Source organism: Pan troglodytes, chromosome 3 (assembly GCF_028858775.2).
Source record: "Pan troglodytes isolate AG18354 chromosome 3, NHGRI_mPanTro3-v2.0_pri, whole genome shotgun sequence".
Classification (NCBI taxonomy): domain Eukaryota; kingdom Metazoa; phylum Chordata; class Mammalia; order Primates; family Hominidae; genus Pan; species Pan troglodytes.
Window position 1 is genome coordinate 26,139,853 of NC_072401.2, and position 9,767 is coordinate 26,149,619.

Below are 9,767 nucleotides of genomic sequence, written 5' to 3' on the forward strand. Positions count from 1 at the left end.
TTGTTTTTAATTACAGGGAAATAGGGACCTCCCTGGATCTATTTTATAAAAATGTGAGGTCTCCTTTTACCTCGTTGCACTGCTAGGAGCAAGATGGGTCACCAGCAGCTGTACTGGAGCCACCCACAAAAATTCGGCCAGGGTTCTCGCTCTTGTCGTGTCTATTCAAACCGGCACGGTCGGATCCGGAAATATGGCCTCAATAAGTGCCGCCAATGTTTCCATCAGTACGCGAAGGATATCGGTTTCATTAAGTTGGACTAAATGATCTTCCTTCAAAGGATTATCCAAGTCATCTACTCAATGAAAAACCATGATAGTTCTTTGTACATAAAATAAACATTTGAAAAAACAAAACAAAACGAACAAAAAAAAATGTGAGGTCTCTTCCTTCACTGAATGTCCCTACCCACCACTTACCATCTGACCCTCCAGCTGCATAATTTGTGTAGCCTCTTGTTCAAAAACCTGGAGAAAAGTGTCATTTTATATTGTGCAATGCCAATTTCAAACACAAACATAAGACCTATTAACTTGTCTGTGGAATCGTTGACATGACGTAGCTCTTATGTGTAGCTCACATGTGTATTTTATTCCTACAAGAACAGTGAAAGCATTGCACAAAACTAACTCAATTGTTTTGATTTCACTACTTTTTTTTTTTTGAGACATTGTTTCGCTCTGTCGCCTAGGCTAGAGTGCAGTGGTGTGATTTCTGCTCACTGCAACCTCTGCCTCCAGGATTCAAGCGATTCTCCTGCCTCAGCCTCCCAAGTAGCTGGGATTACAGACGCATGCCACCACACCCAGATAATTTTTGTATTTTTAGTAGAGACGGGGTTTCACCATGTTGGCCAGGCTGGTCTGGAACTCCTGACCTCAAGTGATCCACCTGCCTCGGCCTCCCAAAGTACTGGGATTACAGGCGTGAGCCACCCCGCCTAGCCTGACTTCACTTTTTGTGCACATTCTGCCAATGCTCTCTGCCTTCCTGATGAGTTTAAGGAAGAACTGAAAGGAAAAAGAGCAATGGGCCACCCTTTCCATATGAGCATTTTTCAGCCTAAGTGAGAAAAGACAGGGTAGGGTTTTTTAGTTGTTCCTTGCTTGTTTCCTTGGAGTGCCATTACCTTCTTGCTGCATTCAAAGAAAGTTCTGGTTTGAATGGAAAGTATGTCCTTTCAGTGCTGTGCGTTCTGCCAACCACTGTGCTAGTCAAAATAATAACATGTTGGTTGGGTGCGGTGGCTCATGCCTGTAATCCCAGCACTTTGGGAGGGAGGCTGAGGCGGGTGGATTGGAAGGTCAGGAGATCGAGACCATCCTGGCTAACACAGTGAAACCCCGTCTCTACTAAAAATACAAAAAATTAGCCGGGCATGGTGGTGGGCGCCTGTAATCCCAGCTACTAAAGAGGCTGAGGCAGGAGAAACACTTGAACCCGGGAGGCGGAGGTTGCAGTGAGCCAAGATTGTGCCACTGCACTCTAGCCTGGACAAAAAGACCTAAACTCTTAAATAAATAAATAAATAAATAGATAGATAACTTGTTAAGGAAGAGTTGACTTTAAGAAACATTTGTAGGACTAAGCTGGTCACACCTCTTTGTAGGCCAGCTGTGCTGAGGGCTGAATCCGTATTGCAGAGCACAGTGAATTTGGGCTTGGAATCACTCAGGTTGCTGGGTTCCACTCGTAGCTCTGTCATTTACTGTCTCAATAGCAACTTCCTCATCTGGAATATGGGACAGTAACACTTGGCTTCCTGTGATTATGAAAATGAAGCAATATATGTAAATATTTAGCCAGGGTGGGTTTACTGTAAGTGCTTGGCATATGGCTCTGCCTCAAAATATAGGGGATGAACATGCATGGCAGATGTACAAGACACACTTCCCACGCTTGTTTGCATTTTTCTTCCTCTGAGTATTTCCAAAGTGACATGCCAAGTCAAGAAGGCTGCTATCAACCCAAGAAACCGAGGCCAGGACTGGCCTGGGATTATTAGGATGAGCTGAATAAATGTCATGTGGCCTGGGAGCAGTCCCCGGACTGGGCTCTGCAGCCACGGGACAGGAGTCAAGGACCACTCAGCATTTCCAAAACAAATCGTTGCTCTGTAAACTCACTTCCGAGTCCCAACCAACGGCAGTGGTGAGTGTTATTTTAAAAGGGTTTTGTTTTTGTTTTTGAGTCAGAGTCTTGCTCTATCACCCAGGCTGGAGTGCAGTGGCATGATCTCGGCTCACTGCAACCTCCATCTCCTGGGTTCAAGTGATTCTCCTGCCTCAGCCTCCCAAGTAGCTGGGACTGCAGGTGCCCACCACCATGGCTGGCTAATTTTTGTATTTTTAGTAGAGACGGGGTTTCACCATGTTGGCCAGGCTGGTCTCGAACTCCTGACCTCAAGTGATCCACCTGCCTTGGCCTCCCAAAGCTGTGAGCTACTGCGCCCAGCCTTAAAAGGGTTTTTTACATTATTATTTGTCTAGGTTGAAGATCACATACGTCTGGCCGGGCGCAGTGGCTCATGCCTGTAATCTCAGCACTCTGGGAGTCCGAGGCAGGCAGATCAGTTGAGGTCAGGAGTTTGAGACCAGCCTGGCCAACATGGTGAAACCCCATCTCTATTAAAAATACAAAAAAACTAGCCAGGAGTGGTGGGTGCCTGTAATCCCAGCTCCCTGGGAGGCTGAGGCAGGAGAATCGCTTGAACCTGGGAGGTGGAGGTTGCAGTGAGCTGAGATCGTGCCACTGCACTCCAGCCAGGGCAACAAAGCGAGACTCCGTCTCAGAAAAAAAGAAAATCAAATGTCTAGAGCGTGTACAACAAACAACATTACCCTTTGCTCTGCCCGCCTCTGCCCAATACTCCTGTCTGGCTCCCCGGGGGCAATCCTTTCCAGCTCTTTTCAGTGCTTTCTTCTGGTATTTTGTTCTGCAGTTATCACATGATTACAGTGGCTTTTTCTTTCTTTTTTTTTTTTTTAGATCTCAGTACTCAGAATTTTATTTAACACTTTCATAAATCAACTGAAGGGATAATCCTAAATTCTTTTTTTTTTTAATTTTTTTTTTTTTATTGATCATTCTTGGGTGTTTCTCACAGAGGGGGATTTGGCAGGGTCATGGGACAATAGTGGAGGGAAGGTCAGCAGATAAACAAGTGAACAAAGGTCTCTGGTTTTCCTAGGCAGAGGACCCTGCGGCCTTCCGCAGTGTTTGTGTCCCTGGGTACTTGAGATTAGGGAGTGGTGATGACTCTTAACGAGCATGCTGCCTTCAAGCATCTGTTTAACAAAGCACATCTTGCACCGCCCTTAATCCATTTAACCCTGAGTGGACACAGCACATGTTTCAGAGAGCACAGGGTTGGGGGTAAGGTCACAGATCAACAGGATCCCAAGGCAGAAGAATTTTTCTTACTACAGAACAAAATGAAAAGTCTCCCATGTCTACTTCTTTCTACACAGACACGGCAACCATCCGATTTCTCAATCTTTTCCCCACCTTTCCCCCCTTTCTATTCCACAAAGCCGCCATTGTCATCCTGGCCCGTTCTCAATGAGCTGTTGGGCACACCTCCCAGACGGGGTGGGTGGTGGCCGGGCAGAGGGGCTCCTCACTTCCCAGTAGGGGCGGCCGGGCAGAGGCGCCCCTCACCTCCCGGACGGAGCGGCTGGCCGGGCGGGGGGCTGACCCCCCCACCTCCCTCCCGGACGGGGCGGCTGGCCGGGCGGGGGGGGCTCCTCACTTCCCAGTAGGGGCGGCCGGGCAGAGACGCTTCTTACCTCCCAGACGGGGTCGCGGCCGGGCAGAGGCGCTCCTCACATCCCAGACGGGGTGGTGGGGCAGAGGCGCTCCCCACATCTCAGACGATGGGCGGCCGGGCAGAGACGCTCCTCACTTCCTAGATGTGATGGCGGCCGGGAAGAGGCGCTCCTCACTTCCTAGATGGGATGGCGGCCGGGTGGAGACGCTCCTCACTTTCCAGACTGGGCAGCCAGGCAGAGGGGCTCCTCACATCCCAGACGATGGGCGGCCAGGCAGAGACGCTCCTCACTTCCCAGACGGGGTGGCGGCCGGGCAGAGGCTGCAATCTCGGCACTTTGGGAGGCCAAGGCAGGCGGCTGGGAGGTGGAGGTTGTAGCGAGCCGAGATCACGCCACTGCACTCCAGCCTGGGCACCACTGAGCACTGAGTGAACGAGACTCCGTCTGCAATCCCAGCACCTCGGGAGGCCGAGGCTGGCGGATCACTCGCGGTTAGGAGCTGGAGACCGGCCCGGCCAACACAGCGAAACCCCGTCTCCACCAAAAAAATACGAAAACCAGTCAGGCGTGGCGGCGCGTGCCTGCAATCGCAGGCACTCGGCAGGCTGAGGCAGGAGAATCAGGCAGGGAGGTTGCAGTGAGCCGAGATGGCAGCAGTACAGTCCAGCTTCGGCTCGGCATGAGAGGGAGACCGTGGAAAGAGAGGGAGAAGGAGACCGTGGGGAGAGGGAGACCGTGGGGAGAGGGAGACCGTGGGGAGAGGGAGAAGGGAGAAGGGAGAAGGGAGAGGGCTATATGTGGGCTATAGTGGCTTTTTCTTAATGCAGCCATTGATCTGTTTTGGGGGAGATAGAATTTAGCTCTCATGCCACACCCTCACTACCAATGACTCCTTCTCCCAACCAGTAGTTAATATTTACAATATTATTATAATTGTGATAAACTGCAGAACTAAATAGTGCACCAACATTTGCTTTCTTTGTTTTCATCAGTGCCGTCACCTACCTATAAATAATCTTTCCCAATTGCTTCCAATCATCTGATAACCTTTTGGTTTCTTCCCTCCCCTCTCTCTTCCCCTTCCCTCATCTCCTCTCCCCTTCCTCCCCCCCCCTTTCTTTCCCTCACCTTCTGCACTTTCTCCCTCCCTCTCTCACTCCCTTTCTCTTTCTCTCTCTTTCTTTCTTACCCAAGAAAGGATACAGAGAAAATAAAATTTTTGAGTCTATGCATTGAGTCCATGTGTGTGTGAAAATGTATTTTAACCTCAAGATTGATCAATAGTTTGAAAACCACTGCCTTGGCGTAAGGAAGGTATTGCTCCATTGTCTTCTAGAATCTTGTGGATAAGAGACCTGGAGCAGAAACAGGCCCAGCATCCAACCAGCACTGTCACCAGACATGCAAATAAAGCCACCATAGAGGATACAGCCAGCATCCTGCCTGACTGGTGGGGCCAGCAGAACAACCCAAAAACGCCCAGCCCTGATTGCTGACCATGGTGATTATTTTTAAGATGTTACAAATTTGAGGTTGTTTGTTACTGATACAGAACAGATACAGATAACTGATACAGAATTCAACACTCTGAAGTGTAGACTGTGGCTTCAGTCTGATGTATTTCCTGCAGCTCACTGCCCACCCCTTGTCCTTCTTACTGTGGCTCCTTTGGTTATATCCTTCAGAGAATAAATCTCCTATCTCTTGCCTGCAGTGGTGACACAGGTTCACCAGGGTGCCTTATTTAATCATTAGCTTCAGGCCAGACACAATGACTCAAGCTTGTAATCCCAGTGCTTTGGGAGGCTGAGGTGGGAAAACCACTTAAGCCCAGGAGTTCAAGACCAGCCTGGGCAACAAAGTGAGACCCTGTCACTACAAAAATTTTTTAGGCCTGGCATGATGGCTCATGCCTGTAATCCCAGCACTTTGGGAGACCAAGGTGGATGAATCACTCGAAGTCAGGAGCTCCAGACGAGCCTGGACAACATGGTAAAATCCTGTCTCTACTAAAAACACAAAAATTAGCTGGGTATGGTGGCAGGCACCTGTAGTCCCTCAGGAGCTACTCAGGAGGCTACTGAGGAGGCTGAGGCATGAGAATTGCTTGAACCTGGGAGGCAGAGGTTGTAGTGAACTGAGAATCGTGCCACTGGGCGACAGAATGAAACTGTCTCAAAATAGCAACAATAATAATAATTTTTAAAAAGTAGCCAGGTATGATGGTGTGAGCCTGTAGTCTCAGCTACTTGGAAGGCTGAGGCAAGAGGATCACTAAAGCCCAGGAGTTGGAGTTTGCAGTGAGCTATGATTGCACCACTGCACAGCAGCCTGGGCAACAGAGCAAGACTCTGTCTCTAAAACAAATTGTTTTTTTTTTTGAGACGGAATTTTGCTCTTGTCTCCCAGGCTGGAATACAAAGGCACGATCTTGGCTCACTACAGCCTCTGCCTCCCAGTTCAAGTGATTCTCCTGCCTCAGCCTCCTGGGTAGCTGAGGTTACAGGCACTCAGCACCACACCGAGCTAATTTTTGTATTTTTAGTAGAGACAGGGTTTCACCACCATGTTGGCCAGGCTGGTCTTGAACTTCTGACCTAAGGTGATCCATCCTCCTTAGCCTCTCAAAGTGCTGGGATTACAGGTGTGAGCCACCATGCCTGGCCTAAAAAATATTTTTTTGAGTTAAAAAAAAAATCACTAGCTTCATGTCATTGGTGTGCTGTATTGGCAGACTGAATCATTTTCCACAGGCCCTGGTTAACACATGGCCTGTGAGGACAGCATAAATTATGCTGCCATGAAGTAAAATTATGCCTTCTCATTTGGCTCAGGTTAATTACCTAGGACCCAAAAGGGCTCTGGAACCTGCTTGTTGGTGCTGAGATTGTAGTTTTGCATTTTTCACTTCGTTGGAGTCTTAGGAGTCAGTAAATAACATCCCTTTCTTCCCTTACATAATTTTATTTATTTATTTATTTATTTATTTATTTATTGAGGCTGAGCCTTGCTTTATTGGAGTACAGTGGTGCCAACTCAGCTCACTGTAACCTCCGCCTCCCAGGTTCCAGTGATTCTCATACCTTGGCCTCCCAAGTAGCTGGGATTACAGGTGCACACCACCATGCCTGGCTTTTTTTTTTTTTTGTATTTTTAGTAGAGACGGGGTTTCACCATGTTGGCTAAGCTGGTCTCAAACTCCTGACCTCAAGTGATTCACCTGCCTCAGCCTCCCAAAGTGCTGGGATTACAGGTGTGAGCCACCACGCCTGGCCACCTTACAGAATTTAGAATCAATTGAAAAATAAGACACACAGGACAGAATGATGGAGATGAAAATATTCATTTTATTATTTATTAAGGAAGCTAATTGTAAGATGTGGCATTTAGAATTGCCAGGAGGTGGGGACAGGAGAGCTTACTAACACTTTACCTTTGAATTAAACCAATTTTCTTACCCAGGTTCAGGCAGAGGTGAATCTACAGGCCTTTCCCATGAGAATGGAGCCTGTCCTGAGGTTTCCCAGCTGACCCATGGGTGGGCAAGCTCCAGAGCACAGCATGCTTTGTTTCTCCTCCCAGACTTGACAATCAGATGCCATGGAGGCCCAGATGTGACAACTGTGGATGCTCTAGGGGGTTGAAGGTCCTGTTCTAACATTCTAGTAAGGTCAGGCACAGTGGCTCATGCCTGTAATCCCAACATTTTGGGAGGCGAAGGCAGGCGGATCACTTGAGGAGTTCAAGACCAGCCTCGCTAACATGGAGAAACCTCATCTCTACTAAAAATACAAAAATTAGCCAGGCATGGTGGTGCATGGCTGTAATCTCAGCTACTCAGGAGGCTAAGGCACGAGGATTGTGTGAGCTTGGGAAGCAGAAGTTGCAATGAGTCAAGATCGCCACTGCACTCCAGCCTGGGCAACAGAGCAAGACTCTGTCTCATAAAATAAAAAACAAACAAACAAAGAAACATCATAATAGGAACTGCAGGTGACTTCCCTAAATAGGCATTTTCTTTCTTTCTTTTTTCTTATATAATCCTCATTATTTTGGAGGCATTTTCTTTTTTAAAAAATTATATATTTTTTCAGAGTCAGTATCCCTCTTGTCACCCAGGCTGGAGTGTGGTGGCATGATCATGGCTCACTGCAGCCTCCAACTCCTAGGCCCGAGCAATCCTCCCCCCTCAGCCTCCCAACCGCTGAGATTACAGGTGTGAGCCACTGCACCCAGCCCCACATAGGCATTTTCCATTCATTACCTCACTGACTCATCATAGCCTGAGGAATAGGAGTTATTTATCTCCACTTAATAGAGAGAGATGCAGAAGCTTCCAGGGACATAGCTGAGGGTCCCAAGATGAGAGGATTAAGATCCACAGCCCACCCCTCGGACCACTGAATTGTGCTGCCTTGGGACTCACTGACCTCACAGTACACATGGTTATTAAAGCAGGACAGACACATGGGAGTTGAAGAATCAAGGTGTCTGGAAGGAAGGACTTAGAGAAAGGCTGCAGAGCCACCCAGGTGTAAGAGTAAAGGGCAGGCCGGGTGCGGTGGCTCATGAGTGTAATCTCAGAACTTTGGGAGGCCGAGGCGCAAGTATCCCTTGAGGTCAGGAGTTCGAGACCAGCCTGGCCAACATGGTGAAACCCTGTCTCTACTAAAAATTCAAAAATTAGCCAGGTGAGGTGGCACAGGCCTGTAATCCCAGCTACTCAGGAGGCTGAGGAGTGAGAATTGCTTGAACCCGGGAGGTGGAGGTTGGAGTGAGCAGAGATCATGCCACTGCACTCCAGCCTGGGAGACAGAGTGAGACGCTATCTCAAAATAAATAAATACATAAATAAGTAAATAAAAATAAAAATACAAGGTCGGAGACTCAGAGAGTCTTACTGAAAGTCATAAACACGTGACAAACACCCACCACTCTCTGTGCCAGCCCCCAAGCCCAGCTTCCTCATCCTCGGGAGTGACCTGGTCCTTGCATCTCACAACTGCATGGAGTATTCGTGGGACACGTCATGTGTCAAGGCAGGAAGGTCACTTCCCAAATATCCACCACTGCGGGGAAAGGGAATGAGGTTATCACCACAGGCCGCCTCGGAACTGGGTGAGAACCTTGAGGTTAGCTGGTGGAGGGGATAAGCTCTCACTCACCCTTCTTCCCTTTGGAGTTTATTGTCCCTGGTAGCCAATGAGGACATTCGTTTGTTCGTTTGTTGTTTTTCTCAGTTATGTTAACTTCATTTAATAAGCTGAAACAGTCTCAAAAATCTTTCTCTTCATCATCAGATGTTTGCAAAACTTTTGGCCTTTGAGCTTAAACCTGGAGCTTTACTCCACCTATAATATGATATTCCTGCTGTAGTGCATTCTGAAGAACACTGAACCCAACCCAAACCTCTGTGAAAGCCAGTCTCCTTGTCTTGGTCCAAGGAATTTTTCTCACAAAAACAACTGGCCGACTGATACTTCTACGCAGCACCATGGCACCTCTCCCTGCTTAGGCCACCATCTTTAGACTTTTTTTTCTTTTTCTGAGACAGAGTCTTGCTCTGTTGCCCAGGCTGGAGTGCAGTGGCACAATTTCAGCTCATGGCAACCTCTACCTCCCAGATTCAAGTGATTCTCCTGCCTCAGCCTCCCAAGGAGCTGGGATTACAGGTGCCTGCCACCACGTCCGGCTAATTTTTTTGTATTTTTAGTGGAGACAGGGTTTCACCATGTTGGCCAGGCTGGTCTCAAACTCCTGGCCTCATGTGATCCTCCTGCCTTGACCTCCCAATGTACTGGAATTACAGGCGTGAGCCCCCAGGCCCGGCCACCAATGGGGAAATTTGGTCAGAAAATTGTGTCCACTTCTGGCCCTGTTCCTGCCCCTGGCCCCAACATTCTGCATGAAAACAGTGAGAAAATCTTGTTCCTTCTGTTAAAATAATTAAATGAGAGGCCATTAGCCTGAAGTGGCTCTAACACCCTGGAATACTA

The 9,767-nt window shown here is 48.2% G+C and overlaps 1 protein-coding gene and 1 pseudogene across 1 annotated transcript; one reads left to right on the forward strand and one right to left on the reverse strand.

The window, feature by feature from the left end:
- Positions 1 to 37: 37 nt before the first annotated feature.
- Positions 38 to 310, forward strand: LOC107974216 (small ribosomal subunit protein uS14-like). The gene has a single exon (XM_054682814.2). The coding sequence runs from the start codon at positions 94 to 96 to the stop codon at positions 262 to 264; it is 171 nt and encodes a 56-aa protein (XP_054538789.1). The 5' UTR covers positions 38 to 93; the 3' UTR covers positions 265 to 310.
- Positions 311 to 7,074: 6,764 nt separating this feature from the next.
- Positions 7,075 to 9,294, reverse strand: LOC112208910 (SRA stem-loop-interacting RNA-binding protein, mitochondrial-like; annotated as a pseudogene).
- Positions 9,295 to 9,767: the final 473 nt, after the last annotated feature.

Excerpts from the sequence above, each read along its gene's own strand:
- LOC107974216 (XM_054682814.2), top strand. The coding sequence starts at position 94 with ATGGGTCACCAGCAGCTGTACTGGAGCCACCCACAAAAATTCGGCCAG.